This window comes from Panulirus ornatus, chromosome 55 (genome assembly GCF_036320965.1).
Source record: "Panulirus ornatus isolate Po-2019 chromosome 55, ASM3632096v1, whole genome shotgun sequence".
Lineage (NCBI taxonomy): Eukaryota > Metazoa > Arthropoda > Malacostraca > Decapoda > Palinuridae > Panulirus > Panulirus ornatus.
This window is the reverse complement of record NC_092278.1, coordinates 16,895,115-16,911,580: the sequence shown is the minus strand read 5'-3', so window position 1 is coordinate 16,911,580 and position 16,466 is coordinate 16,895,115. Positions and strand designations below refer to the sequence as shown.

The window sequence follows — 16,466 nt, the reverse complement described above, 5'->3', positions numbered from 1 at the left end:
TCAGGCACCTCACCATGAGTCATACATACATTAAATAACCTTACCAACCAGTCAACAATACAGTCACCCCCTTTTTTAATAAATTCCACTGCAATACCATCCAAACCTGCTGCCTTGCCGGCTTTCATCTTCCGCAAAGCTTTCACTACCTCTTCTCTGTTTACCAAATCATTTTCCCTAACCCTCTCACTTTGCACACCACCTCGACCAAAACACCCTATATCTGCCACTCTATCATCAAACACATTCAACAAACCTTCAAAATACTCACTCCATCTCCTTCTCACATCACCACTACTTGTTATCACCTCCCAATTTGCGCCCTTCACTGAAGTTCCCATTTGCTCCCTTGTCTTACGCACTTTATTTACCTCCTTCCAGAACATCTTTTTATTCTCCCTAAAATTTAATGATACTCTCTCACCCCAACTCTCATTTGCCCTTTTTTTCACCTCTTGCACCTTTCTCTTGACCTCCTGTCTCTTTCTTTTATACATCTCCCACTCAATTGCATTTTTTCCCTGCAAAAATCGTCCAAATGCCTCTCTCTTCTCTTTCACTAATACTCTTACTTCTTCATCCCACCACTCACTACCCTTTCTAATCAACCCACCTCCCACTCTTCTCATGCCACAAGCATCTTTTGCGCAATCCATCACTGATTCCCTAAATACATCCCATTCCTCCCCCACTCCCCTTACTTCCATTGTTCTCACCTTTTTCCATTCTGTACTCAGTCTCTCCTGGTACTTCCTCACACAGGTCTCCTTCTCAAGCTCACTTACTCTCACCACCCTCTTCACCCCAACATTCACTCTTCTTTTCTGAAAACCCATACAAATCTTCACCTTAGCCTCCACAAGATAATGATCAGACATCCCTCCAGTTGCACCTCTCAGCACATTAACATCCAAAAGTCTCTCTTTCGCACGCCTGTCAATTAACACGTAATCCAATAACGCTCTCTGGCCATCTCTCCTACTTACATAAGTATACTTATGTATATCTCGCTTTTTAAACCAGGTATTCCCAATCATCAGTCCTTTTTCAGCACATAAATCTACAAGCTCTTCACCATTTCCATTTACAACACTGAACACCCCATGTATACCAATTATTCCCTCAACTGCCACATTACTCACCTTTGCATTCAAATCACCCATCACTATAACCCGGTCTCGTGCATCAAAACCACTAACACACTCATTCAGCTGCTCCCAAAACACTTGCCTCTCTTGATCTTTCTTCTCATGCCCAGGTGCATATGCACCAATAATCACCCACCTCTCTCCATCAACTTTCAGTTTTACCCATATTAATCGAGAATTTACTTTCTTACACTCTATCACATACTCCCACAACTCCTGTTTCAGGAGTATTGCTACTCCTTCCCTTGCTCTTGTCCTCTCACTAACCCCTGACTTTACTCCCCAGACATTCCCAAACCACTCTTCCCCTTTACCCCAGAGAACTGGGCCTTTGAGGGAATATCCTCACCTGGCCCCATTCTCTGTTCCTTCTTTTGGAAAATTAAAAAAAAAAAACAAGACGGGAGGATTTCCAGCCCCCCCCCCACCCCCAATAGTCACTTCGACACGCAGGGAATACATGGGAAGTATTCTTTTTCCCCTATCCCAGGGATATATATGTATATATATTTCCTTTGAGGGGAATATCCTCACTTGGTCCCCTGCTCTGTTCCTTCATTAGGAAAACTAAAAACGAGAGGGAAGGATTTCCAGCCCCCGCTCCCTTCCCTTTTAGTCGCCTTCTACAACACGCAGGGAATACATGGGAAGTATTCTTTCTCCCCTATCCCCAGGGATTAAATGTGTATATATATATGCTGAGCCCTCATATGTGGAGGCCCAAAAGATCTAGGCAGGAGCTTGGAGTTGTCTTGCTTGTAACAGTTTTAGGGGCCCCTTTTCAAGGGACCACATGATTGTCCAAACGGTCAATAGGGATCACCACACCTATCGCTGATATCTGGGACATCACTGTCAAGGTTATTCCATTCATAGCATGCCCACACCTGCAGAATAAAGGGACTGCAACCTGAAACAGAAATGTATCATATTTTAGTCAGGGGTAGGGAAACAGCAAGGTGATTGATCAACTCTAAGCCAATCTTCTCATTACAAGAACTGGTTAAATATGCTTTGAGCATTTCCTATTTGACTCATTAAGCTAATGGGAGAAAAGGTTAACCAGGATCTGTGCTGAGCTCATGTTTAATGAAAGTCAGTATCCTTAAGAAACTAAGTAACTTTCGTGTCCCTAACAGTTATAATCCATATCACAATAAATACATTGAGGCCCACTAACACAGGACCTACTGCTGCAAACAAATGCACCTAGTGGTGACATATGTACAATGAAACTTGCCACACTAGCTCGTCCCATTTGGTAAGCTTTAAACGTAGTGAATATACATATGCAGTCTTATCATCACAAGATTCTGGGAGATTACTGGCTCCTCCCTGAGTAAGGTGATTAAGATTAGAAAGAGAAGTGACACTCAAATAGGGAATTTACACAACTCCCCAAACCTCATAAGCTGACCTGTTTTTTTTTTACTCACGGCAGACAACTTCCAATCATATGATATGCTGTCACTAATGGCACACCCTACATCTCTGACAGTGTAGCCCTCAAAACAGGAAAGGCTGAGGGCTCATATCCCTCTCAAGTCATCTGAAATTCTGTCCAGCAAGGTGCTCCTATTTGTATTACAGAAACTGTGAGGTCTATATGATCCAACCTGAGCAGAAATTGCCTCCTTGGCATCAATAAAAATATCTTCATAGTCCTCAGACAGAACATTCAACTTTAAATCATCCTAGTCAATCCTACTTGACACATGAGGGTTGTCTACAACACTGGTCAATTCACCTAGTTCACTGTCACATATGACATGACATCTCATGCACCAGGCAGCTCTGTCTTGTATGAGACAAGTTGGTTACTCGCAATAAAATTGGTGGTGTCAATCACTATAAAGATCTGGACAACAAGTAGTGATGCCCTATCTATTAACCCAACAAGGACATAATTACAGCCCATATTATTTTCAGATACAGTTTATTCAATGGATCTCGACAAGCCCATTAACTCCTATACTCTCCTACAAAATGGTTCTCAATTCCTGGGACTACCCTTGGTAATCAAACTTTGGAATGCAAGTCACAAAACATTCTAATAGGGAATTGTTTCCAATACTGAATACTGACTATATGTTCATTAATGATAAACCGACCTGCAAGTCAAGCCTCACATTCAATGACCATTATGTTGAACAAATGGAAGGACAGGTACCTCACCATTCCTTTTCCCCTTGTTTGGGAGCATGGGACAGTTGGAAGCAGTGTGTCCTTACTTTTTGCAATATTAGTCACCAGTTCTTAGTACAATAAGTTTATCAGGTGGCTTGCCACACCTGTATATGTTCACAACTTAACCTTTACATTAGAGCTATAAAGTCTATCAGACAGAATCAACACAAAATTATCAGCCACATGGATGGCCTCATTTAAAGTCTCAGACTCTTTCTCTAAAATAAACAGGCTATTGTTCCACTCTAATCTCATGCTCTGTGCATGCCACCACCCTTTAAATCACTCAACAAGTTTATACTTCTAATTCTAACTCACCTTTGTCCCCCTTGCCCAAATTTATACGTGCATTCCGCCAATTCTCAGCCACCTCACCATGATTCGTACATGCACTGGAAATCCAAGTAACTAGTCAACAACATAGTCACCCCTTCTTAAAGAATTTCAACTGTAATATCATCAACTCCAGCCACCTTGCCATGTTTTATGTTAGACTTTTTTGGTGTAACAAATGTTTTTTGTCAAAATATTTTTAAGAGATTACTGCATAAAACTTTGATTCTGCATGGTACCTTTGAATTAATGTAAATATATTTGTATCCAACTATTAGGTTACTGCATTATATGGGTGCCACTATAAATTAGAATACCACATAAAAAGTGCAGCGTGTATGTATTATGTATATTCTGTTAAAATGGAGCTCTTTCTTAGACTTTTTTCTTTCTTTCTCCAGGAGAATGTGAAGGCAGGTGTTCAAAACAAAGGTTTGCGTTCACCATCACCAGTACGGAAAGCCATAAGGAGTCCCTCACCTGAAAATACAGAACGGCCACCTTCTGTGCCTTCTAGACTTCGCAAGCCACAACTCAGTCCTACCATTTCACCTACTAATAATCTACCAGGCACACACCGTCCTCGTCCTTCAGCCAAATTAGGTGGTTCTTCCCCACCAACCAATGGTAAAAGTACCTTAACTAATTCCACATCTTCACATTGTAGTACCATATCTCGAAGTGGCAACCGCTCTCCACAAAAGAGTCCAAAAGTTAGCCGTAAATCTACCACTGCGGAGGAGCCCAAGCCACAGCTTCCTGCCAAGACAAGTCAGTCACCAGCACGGAGAGCTCCTATGTCACCACCAGCCACTAATGGTGTCAAAAGTCCTATACGAACCGTTGACAAAACCTCCACCTCAAGACTGCCTAGACCCGATAATTCTAACGTGGCCCTCAAGAATAGCCTTAATCAAGAGGTTGCTCCTCTCCAGACTTCCTCCCCTAAACTATCACCTAAACATAAAATTGTTAATGGTAAGACCCCTAATGGGACTGATCTGGATGATTCCTTAGACTCTGGCAGCTTTGACCAAGATTCCCTTGAAGAAGCAGAGGATATTGAGGTGATGCCTCCTGCCTCGAGAGATGCCTTTCGTCGTTTTACCATAGTTGTCAGTCAGTCCTTAAAATCCTTAACAGAGATGGCAGCAACTTGTACAGAAGCACAGCGGTCTGGGGGCACTGCCACTCAAGACGAAGCCAAGTTCCAAGAGGCCAGAGAGGCACTTACAAGTGAATCAAGACAGTTTGTAACAGCCTCCAAATTATTTGTGAAATCAGCCACAGAATCTGAAGACACGTTACTACAGTGTCTTTCCACGTGTATTACTTTGATGCAGCGCATGGTGGATGTCACCCAAAGGGTTGTGCAACACACAACCACCCCTCTTCAGACACAAAATGTTGTGGTGAAGGTGAGGGATGTGGCCACCACATACCAGTCCACTGTGCGGGCAGCATTGTCCGCTGCTGGCCGTGGTATGGATCACCCCTCCATGAACACCCTAATGACTCAAGCTACCAATCTGGCTAGTGTCCTCACTGCTCTCATGCGCACACTTAGAGTGTTCAGCCCATGAGTTCTGTGACAGTGTAAATCCTCATATATCATTGTGTGCATTATCATACTTAAGTTCATACATGAAGTACATGAATGCTTCAGTCCACCGGTGACAGTGCTACGAATGTAAAGTTGTGAAAAGGACATTATGTGATTTACACATTTGTAGATATAGTAATAGAATCAAATCTCATATGCATAATTTTAATCACTGTAGCCGGACCAGCTTATGTAAATAATGATAGAAATCTCAGGTATTATGAACAGTATGGAAAACAATGCATCAGCAATGAGATGAGTCTCCAGAATGTGCTATGAAATTGGGACTGAGGAGGGTGACCTAACTACTAATAGAGCTGTATATTTCAATACACTGATATAAGATAATTGTGTGTATAACATAATGCCTAACTTACCCAGTCTTGCATTTGAAGGTAACTTTCTAAGTGTATGTTTGCATCTCAAATGTACTTACTATTATAGTGGATATTTTAGTTACTTTTTTATTAAAAGTTAAGTAAAGATTTGTAACTATGTTCTGAAAATTCTGATTGTTAGTTATAACAAAGTTTGCTTCCACTTTCACTTTCACTCTACCTACAAGTCATTTCAGGCCCTCCCCAATGTCCCTTTGTTGATGTATATAATGTCTGTACAGCAAACCAACAAACTTATCATGTCAGCCCCAGTTAGGAGTTGCAACTCAATGTTTTTTTAGTGTAACTGCTGTATTTTCTGCTAAATATAGTGTTACAAGAGTATACTGTGCAAGTATTTCTGTTCCAGCATTTGTGAAAAAATCTCACATTTTATAAGTATTACAGATGACAAAGACTATGAGAAGCATTAATAATCAAATACACTACATCATTCTTGAGAAGCAATCTTGGGGTTACAACACGAAACCACAGTAAAAATATGTATGGACAGAATATCATTACTTTTCAATTGGTGGATATACCTTGACAGCTTTAATGACCTTAAAGCATCAAGAAGAGGTCAGTGGCAATATACATGTATAATTTGCAAGAAAGGACAGGACAGGTAATTACAGCTTGAAGTTCCTTAAGATATTTGGTTTTAATCTGAAGTTACTTGAAATAGATTAATTTGAAACTGGGAGTGACTAGTCAAGCAGAGGTATTAGGGAACTGAGGAACTGAAGAGTCAAAAGATGATATATGTACTTCAACATACATAGACACTATCCTTTGGGTCTATTATGTGCAGTACAACCATATTTTCACAAATTACTCAAATATATTTCACACTGAAAAACTAGGACCTTTATTCTAAGCAGCACTGCAAAGCTGAGCCACCACTTTATAAAGGTAAAAAAAATTGTAAAGTCTAAGCAGAATGTTGTAGGTTGAATTATTTCTTACAAATTATACGTCTATTACCAATGACCTCATCTTGATTCTTAGCTCTCTTAATTTACATAAAACATTTGTTGCCTACCATTAAACCCTCTCCTGCAAACTTTTAATATTTGGTACTACAACTAAACTTGATATGCACACCATATTTTGGGTCTTTTATGTGCACTACCGTATTTACTTGTATATAATCTATCTATATCTCTAATGCCTGTTTCCTCAGGCCATGGCAAAAGCATCTCCATAACAGCTGAACTCCAGTGCTACTTCTTTGCCTTTAGTGTTTCACCCTTAGGCTACCGGCAAAGGGCAACTGTAGTGCAATGTTTTTAGAGTATCCGACATAATGTTCCTGCCAACTACTACTACTACTACTAAATGTGTTTACCTTATTTTCCTGCCTTAATTATGTTCCTACCTACTAGTTATTTCTAATGCTCCCGGCTAATTCCTACATACTATTTCTACCCAAGGCTCATGCCTCATCTTCCTACCAATTACTTCTAATTAATGTTTAAACCTAAAGTTCCTGCCATTCTGCCATAAGGCAGGGCCACTGCACAGCACTCACTACAAGAAAATCTAGTTAAAAAGAATGAGTTGTGTGTGTGTAAGTGTTGTCAAATGATGTGTAGGACAAGGAGAGATTGTATGTTTGAAAACAGAATGCCAGCATATGAGCTACTTTTTTCTAAGATCCAGGGTGTTTTTGACATATAGTACGCAGAAAAGTTTGGGCCTCTATTCCAAGCAGGACCCCTTAGTTGAGCAACTACTTTAAAATAATAAAGTAAAAAATGTTTGTCTTTAAATTTTTTGAAAGTCAAAGCTTAATAAATTGATACAACATACCCTGTGTCCTCTACCTGACTACTTTTTCCTTGTTTCAAAGAACTTATTACAAAAAAGGAAAGTAAAAGATGCAATCACATCTCTCCTTATCCATTCTTCCAGCTTGGGTAAGAATACTGCTGCTGACCTTTTCCTGATGGTTAGTCAAACCTAAAGGTCCTGGATGTTTGGTCTTTAATCCCATAAGTCCCAGGGTCATTAAATTCATCTTTTTAACACCTTGTCCTTTCCCTGGTGGAGAAGTATCTCATCTTTTCTGAATCTCTGGCTCAGGTCCCTAACACCTCTGCTTGACTATTTCATCCATGTTTCAAAGACCCATATATCAGAATCAAATCCATTAAAGAACTTAAGGCCATAATCACATCTCTCATAGTTTCCTTCTATGTCTATTGCTGTTGACCTCTTCCTGATGTTTTAGGCCTGTAAACTACCATGGAGATTAAAGCCAGCAAAGTCAAGCGATATCCACCAACCAAATAATCTTTAAAACCTTCTACATGTGTTAAGGATAATTTTACCACCAAATACACTCTCGTTATGTATGTAGCCCTTGCCCTAATGTAAAAGTATTTAATCCTTTCTGAATCTTTTCTTGTTCAGTTCCCTAATAGCTCTACTTGACTAGTTCTGCCACATTTCAAAGAATTTAACATTAGAATCAATTGTCCTTTCTTAGCTCTTTTAATTTGGGTACAGTTTTTGCTGTCAGCAAATTTATATTTTTATCTTCAGTAAGATTACTGAAACAGTGATATTACCCTCTCCTGTCGGCTATTATATGCAGTACCATATATTTCTCAAATATAAGCAACCTTCTGTTCTCAGCTACAAGGTAAGTTTTGGACATATACAGAAAAGCTTATTCTGAGTAGCTGCCCTTAGTTGAGCCACCAGATAGAATCTACATTTTTTTCTTAAATTCTTTTGATTCAAAGCATAATGCTATGGTCGATGCAACGTACTCTCATGTCCTCTACATTATTAGTGTCTCCATCTTAATCTATCTATCTGTATCTCTGAAACATGTTCCCACCTGGAACTCCCTTAAAGGGGTGGCCACAGCAAGAGGGTCTCCATAACTTGTGAACTCACACTTCTCCTTAGCCTTTAGTGCTTCAACCTTATCAGTTGGAAACTCTAGTGCTGTGTTGCAGAGGTTCTTACCTAATGTTCCTACACATTACCTCTATCTAATGTTTCTTCCTAATGCCACTGCCTAACTGTTCCTACCTATTACTTCTATCTGCTGCTCCTACCATTCTGCCAAAAGGCTGGGCTAGCACACAGTAAACACCACAGGAAAATCGAGTTTCGATTCCATGAGTTGAGTGAGTTAAATGTTGCCAAGTGTTCTGTATGACAAGGAGAGATTGTATGTTTGAAAACAGAATGCCAGCATATGAGCTACTTTTTTCTAAGATCCAGGGTGTTTTTGACATATAGTACGCAGAAAAAGTTTGGGCCTCTATTCCAAGCAGGACCCCTTAGTTGAGCAACTACTTTAAAATAATAAAGTAAAAATGTTTGTCTTTAAATTTTTTGAAAGTCAAAGCTTAATAAATTGATACAACATACCCTGTGTCACAAACCTAAAGGTCCTGGATGTTTGGTCTTTAATCCCATAAGTCCCAGGGTCATTAAATTCATCTTTTTAACACCTTGTCCTTTCCCTGGTGGAGAAGTATCTCATCTTTTCTGAATCTCTGGCTCAGGTCCCTAACACCTCTGCTTGACTATTTCATCCATGTTTCAAAGACCCATATATCAGAATCAAATCCATTAAAGAACTTAAGGCCATAATCACATCTCTCATAGTTTCCTTCTATGTCTATTGCTGTTGACCTCTTCCTGATGTTTTAGGCCTGTAAACTACCATGGAGATTAAAGCCAGCAAAGTCAAGCGATATCCACCAACCAAATAATCTTTAAAACCTTCTACATGTGTTAAGGATAATTTTACCACCAAATACACTCTCGTTATGTATGTAGCCCTTGCCCTAATGTAAAAGTATTTAATCCTTTCTGAATCTTTTCTTGTTCAGTTCCCTAATAGCTCTACTTGACTAGTTCTGCCACATTTCAAAAAATTTAACATTAGAATCAATTGTCCTTTCTTAGCTCTTTTAATTTGGGTACAGTTTTTGCTGTCAGCAAATTTATATTTTTATCTTCAGTAAGATTACTGAAACAGTGATATTACCCTCTCCTGTCGGCTATTATATGCAGTACCATATATTTCTCAAATATAAGCAACCTTCTGTTCTCAGCTACAAGGTAAGTTTTGGACATATACAGAAAAGCTTATTCTGAGTAGCTGCCCTTAGTTGAGCCACCAGATAGAATCTACATTTTTTTCTTAAATTCTTTTGATTCAAAGCATAATGCTATGGTCGATGCAACGTACTCTCATGTCCTCTACATTATTAGTGTCTCCATCTTAATCTATCTATCTGTATCTCTGAAACATGTTCCCACCTGGAACTCCCTTAAAGGGGTGGCCACAGCAAGAGGGTCTCCATAACTTGTGAACTCACACTTCTCCTTAGCCTTTAGTGCTTCAACCTTATCAGTTGGAAACTCTAGTGCTGTGTTGCAGAGGTTCTTACCTAATGTTCCTACACATTACCTCTATCTAATGTTTCTTCCTAATGCCACTGCCTAACTGTTCCTACCTATTACTTCTATCTGCTGCTCCTACCATTCTGCCAAAAGGCTGGGCTAGCACACAGTAAACACCACAGGAAAATCGAGTTTCGATGCATGAGTTGAGTGAGTTAAATGTTGCCAAGTGTTCTGTATGACAAGGAGAGATTGTATGTTTGTGGACAGAATACTGGTAGTCCACCTGTGGGTGAGGGAAAAAGAAAAGACAGCCACCTAGGTCAGAAGAATGTATTTTGATAACCAATGAAGTGGTTATCAAGTTATTAACCACACATCCATACAGGCACCATCCTCCCCATTACCCATGTGAGTAGTATTGGTAACATACCTCCCTGGCTGTTGGCTGCCTACTAACTACTACCTACTACAGTCTCAAAGAACTTCAAATTAAAATCATATAAAAAAAGGAACTTATAAAAAAATTGCAGTATATTTCCCTTTGTACTCTTTCCAGCTTGGCCAAGTCTACTTTTGCTGAAGTCACATCACGAGCATCCCATTAAATTTTCACCATATGGAAAGTTGACTTAACGATGACAACCCTTTATATTTTGTTCTAAAAAAAGAAATACTGATTTTCCTGCAAATGTTAAAGATAACTGCCTATAGTAATTACTGTATCCTATGGTACCTTCTTGACCTTTGCCTTAATATTAAGAATGAATGTGACTGATCCTATTCTAATCAAAATATTACATCATCAATTATCTTTAACTTTTCACCTACCTCAACTCAGAAAGAGTCCTCCGAAGTTGCTGTCTCATTCATGGAGCTTATTGCCATCTACTTCAGAGTTTCTGAAGCGGATTGTGAGTAATGATCCATCTTATCAGCATCTGTGAATTATGAGATAAATTAGTAGTTGAACATCAAAAGCCCCCACACAATTTAAAAAGTTTTCTGACACATGGTCCTGGGTAACACCATAACTAACAGAAATAGGTCCATGGGTATTTATATATAAATATGTAAACATGAGGAATACCAGTTAGCACTGCTGACTGAGATGCACACATGAGCCTGTCTGGATTTAAGTCCTGGACACACACGCCCACTAGCTGTTCAACCTCCCTTCAGGACTGGCTGATAAATGGGTACCTGGTTTAGGCTGGGGTGTGTTTGGGTATATACAAACAAAAGAGTAAAGACATGGTACATATACAGCATGTAAGAAATATGTAAAATATAATTCACAGAAGTGTGAAATCACACCCAAGATAAACTTAAAGATTGTAGTGCAATTAGAGGTATGTATCTCTAACTGGAGGAAGTGGAAGAAGTGAAGTGTTTTAGATATCTGGGAATGGATTTGGCAGCAGATGGAACCATGGAAGCGGAAGTGAATCATAGGGTGGGGGAGGGGGCAAAAGTTCTGGGAGCGTTGAAAAATGTGTGGAGGGCGAGAACGTTATCTCGGAAAGCAAAAATGGGTATGTTTGAAGGAATAGTGGTTCCGACAATGTTATATGGTTGCGAGGCGTGTGCTATAGATAGAGTTGTGCGGAGGAGGGTGGATGTGCTTGAAATGAGATGTTTGAGGACAATATGTGGTGTGAGGGGGTTTGATCAAGTAAGTAATGAAAGGGTAAGAGAGATGTGTGGTAATAAAAAGTGTGTGGTTGAGAAAGCAGAAGAGGGTGTTTTGAAATGGTTTGACCACATGGAGAGAATGAGTGAGGAAAGATTGACAAAGAGGATATATGTGTCAGAGGTGGAGGGAACAAGGAGAAATGGGAGACCAAATTGGAGGTGGAAAGATGGGGTGAAAAAGATTTTGAGTGATTGGGGCCTGAACATGCAGGAAGATGAAAGGGGTGCAAGAAATAGAGTGAATTGGAACGATGTGGTATACTGGGGTCAACATGCTGTCGATGGAATGAACCAGGGCATGTGAAGCATCTGGGGTATACCATTGAAAGTTTTGCGGAACCTGGATGTGGAAAAGGAGCTGTGGTTTCGGTGAATTACACATGACAGCTAGAGACTGAGTGTGAAGGAATGTGGCCTTTTTTGTCTTTTCCTAGCGTTACCTCGCACGCAGGTGGGGGAGGAGGGTGCCGCTTCATGTGTGGCGGGGTGGTGACGGGAATGGATGAAGGCAGCATGTATAAATATGTACATGTGTATATATGTATATTTCTGTATGTATATGCATGTATACACTGAAATGTATGTATGACTCATGGTGAGATGCCTGAGGATTGGCGGAATGCTTGCATAGTGCCACTGTACAAAGGCAAAGGGGATAAAAGTGAGTGCTCAAATTACAGAGGTATAAGTTTGTTGAGTATTCCTCGGGAATTATACGGGAGGGTATTGACTGAGCTTGGGGAGGAGCAGTGTGGTTTCAGAAGTAGTGGAGGATGTGTGGATCGGGTGTTTGCTTTGAAGAATGTATGAGAAATACTTCGAAAAGCAAATGGATTTATACGTAGCATTTATGGATCTGGAGAAGGCATATGATAGAGATGCTCTGTGGGAGGTATTAAGAATATATGTTGTGGGAGGCAAGTTGTTAGAAGCAGTGAAAAGTTTATATCGAGGAGGTAAGGTGTACGAGTAAGAAGTGAGGAAACAGATTGGTTCTCAGTGAATGTCGGTTTGCGGCAGGGGTGTGTGATGTCTCCATGGTTGTTCAATTTGTTTATGGATGGGGTTGTTAGGGAGGTGAATGCAAGAGTTTTGGAAAGAGAGGCAAGTATGCAGTCTGTTGTGGCGGAGAGAGCTTGGGAAGAGGGTCAGTTGTTCGCTGATGATAAAGCGCTGGTGTGGTGGCTGATTCAGGTGAGAAACTGCAGAAGCTGGTGACTGAGTTTGGTAAAGTGTGTGAAAGAAGAAAGCTGAGAGTAAATGTGAATAAGAGCAAGGTTATTATATACAGTAGGGTTGAGGGACAAGTCAACTGGGAGGTAAGTTTGAATGGAGAACAACTGGAGGAAGAGAGGTGTTTTAGATATCTGGGAGTGGATTTGGCAGCAGATGGAACCATGGAAGCGGAAGCGAGTCACAGGGTGGGGGAGGGGGAGAAAGTTCTGGGAGCGTTGAAAAATGTGTGGAAGGCGAGAACATTATCTTGGAAAGCAAAAATGGGTATGTTTGAAGGAATAGTGGGTCCAACAATGTTATATGGTCGCGAGGCATGGGCTATACATAGAGTAGTGCGGAGGAGGGTGAATGTGTTGGAAATGAGATGTTTGAGGACAGTATGTGGTGTGAAGTGGTTTGATCGAGTAAGTAATGAAAGGGTAAGAGTGATGTGTGGAAATAAAAAGAGTGCAGTTGAGAGAGCAGAAAGGGTGTTTTGAAATGGTTTGTTCACATGGAAAGAATGAGAGGGGGAAAGATTGACAAAGAGGATACATGTGTCAGAGGTGGAGGGAACGAGAAGTGGGAGACCAAATTGGAGGTGGAAAGATGGAGTGAAAAAGATTTTGAGTGATCGGGGCCTGAACATGCATATATATATATATATTTCTTTCTTTCAAACTATATGCCATTTCCCGCATTAGCAAGGTAGCATTAAGAACAGAGGACTGGGCCTCTGAGGGAATATCCTCACCTGGCCCCCTTCTCTGTTCCTTCTTTTGGAAAATTAGAAAAAAAAAGAGGGGAGGATTTCCAGTCTCCTGCTCCCTCCCCTTTTAGTTGCCTTCTACAACACGCAGGGAATACGTGGGAGGTATTCTTTCTCCCCTATCCCCAGGGATAAGTGATATATATATAAGGGATATATATATATATATATATATATATATATATATATATATATATATATATATATATATATATTTTTTGCTTTATCGCTGTCTCCCGCGTTTGCGAGGTAGCGCAAGGAAACAGACAAAAGAAATGGCCCAACCCACCCCCATACACATGTATATACATACGTCCACACACACAAATATACATACCTACACAGCTTTCCATGGTTTACCCCAGACGCTTCAAATATATATATATATATATATATATATATATATATATATATATACATCATTACCCCTGGAGCAATATCTATGAGTCGTAGTGTTACCAAAGTTACCAAAGACCTTTCTTAATTGCTCCTTTGGAGTAAAAAGTTCTTTGACAAGACTGTACTCCCCATGATATGCTCCTAGTGTAACCTCAATTCCAGTAATACTCGGCAAAACATTCGAGACATTTAAAAGACTACAAAATATACTTCGTTAAATATGAATATACATAAATTCATACCTCAAGGCTTGTTGAGATGCAGAAGGACAGGGTGAAAAATGACCACTAGGTACCAACAAGCACAAGGAGCAGATCTTTGCATACCACAAAGAAGAGCAAGCAAAGTCGAATAACTAAAAAAAGTACATCAGAGGGTGTGTGCAGTACCAGGGAGTATCAGAGAAGTTTGGGAAAACCTAACAAGAATGCTTTCCCATGATCTTCAGTAATTCTTATCTAAAGTTCATCAAATACTATTTTTTCTTCAGAGTCTACCAATTCTTAACTTCAATCAACAAATGTTCAGTAACCTCTGTCACAGAACTTAAAAATTCTGAGATCTTTCATATAAAAACACTCATAAAAGAGTTCTTTGAATGCAGTGTGGATGAAGGGCAGATGACAATTACATTAAAAAAAGAATTTCAGTACAGGTTACAAATGAAAACACAGTGCAATAACATTTATAAATGTGAGTGAAAGACACAAGGTTTAACAAAATGGTTCATTTGATTTTATCCCATAATTTTCCCTCACCTTCAATGCCATGCTCACTCTTTTTTGGGGACTCACTGTAGACTTTATAAATTATTTAAAAGTATACTCCATCTACAACTGTTCTGCCAAAATAAATTGATTCACATGGTTTTCAAAATACATGTCATTCATGTCAATGACCCTAATATACATAATTCATTTACCTTTAAGTTTCTCCCCACAGTAAGCCGAGACTATCAAATCAAGTTGGTAAAATATCAGTTTAGCCACACCCCTCTGTGAAACTGAGCAACAAAGGCAGTAAGACATTCCTTAAACTTAGTGGATACAACAGACTGGCACTGTGAAATTAGAAGTATTTTTTCTTTTAACATTCTACAAGACAGTCAGTAGGTTTGAGAGGACTAGGGGGAAAATTGGAAGTTAATTTCTGCAACAGTTGGTGACAAAATGGTAGAAATCAAGAGAGCCCATGAAAATTTCACTTTAAGTGTCTACCACCCAGGACTAATCTAAACCATATTGATGTGGCCTGCCACTGGGGAATACGTGGAATGACTTTCTTGGCGCCTGGTGTCTTCATTTTTAGGCCAGCGATGCTCCATCAAAGATGTCTGAGATGTCAGGGTCATGAACACTAAAAACTTAGTGAAATCTCGGCTACTACGGAAACGGTTTTCTTACACTCTTGATTTCTTCATTTGTCTCACCTACTTTCCCATGAGTAACCACCCAATTTCCATTTTCTTCTTAGCCCCTCCCCCCTACTATTACTTACTGTAGGATATAAAAAAAAAAAGAAGAAACGCTCTAACTCAACAAATTAATCAGTTTAAAATACTTCCACTCAGTGCAAGGGACATCGTGACACACTTCCATCAATCATTACTACGACTATATTGATGCCTTACCCCCAGTCCTATGTTTTGAACAGTTCCAAAGTAACTCATTTCCACAGGGTAACCTTCCAGGTTGTGTGCACGGAATTACCGTAATCACAACCCTAAACAAATGAGAAAATCAACACTGGAAACACAATCACAACCCTAAACAAATGAGAAAATCAACACTGGAAACAATCTAGGTCTTCAAGGGGAGGGTAGCGATTTTAACCATCAGCAAACATCGCAAATATTTCTATCACATATAAGATTAACATAGTACCAACAGTCGATGTTTGACTTTAAAATCGCACGGTCCCCTAAATGTAAAAGAATCATCCAACTAGGCCTACCTGAGCCAAAATTCCATCAAAGAAACACAGGGGTATCTAGGAATCGTCAGCCGCCATGTTTTTTTTGGGGGGGAGGGTCACCACAAACCGGCTGTGCCACCAGTAAATCCGGATACCTACTTATGAAAAAATATTTCAATTCCGATGAAAATATAAGGCTAAAAAAAATATTAATATTTTATTTATGCTGTATATACTTCTTACGAAAAAATATGTAAAATCTAAGTTTTCCTATGCAATATATTTCCTCCTCAAGATGAAAAATAAAGTGAAACGGATTGGTGTTACGACACACACACACACACACACACACACACACACATATATATATATATATATATATATATATATATATATATATATATATATATATATATATATACACACACACACACACACACACACACACA

At 39.5% G+C, this 16,466-nt stretch overlaps 1 protein-coding gene and 1 long non-coding RNA gene across 11 annotated transcripts in view; one reads left to right on the top strand and one right to left on the bottom strand.

The window, feature by feature from the left end:
* Window positions 1–5,993, top strand: part of LOC139765482 (uncharacterized) — an 843,718-nt gene extending 837,725 nt beyond the window's left edge. For all 10 annotated transcript variants that reach the window (XM_071692900.1, XM_071692901.1, XM_071692899.1 and 7 more), the window contains one exon: window positions 4,070–5,993. In XM_071692900.1, the coding sequence (XP_071549001.1) occupies window positions 4,070–5,251 (1,182 nt within the window). In that variant the 3' untranslated portion in view covers window positions 5,252–5,993. The remainder of the gene's footprint in view (window positions 1–4,069) is intronic.
* LOC139765483 (uncharacterized) lies at window positions 1,133–16,296 on the bottom strand. The gene is made up of 3 exons (XR_011716667.1): window positions 16,057–16,296; window positions 10,857–10,966; window positions 1,133–2,058 (listed from the first exon to the last, which is right to left on the bottom strand). It is a non-coding gene; the product is annotated as an uncharacterized lncRNA (long non-coding RNA).
* Between the last annotated feature and the right edge of the window lie 170 nt (window positions 16,297–16,466).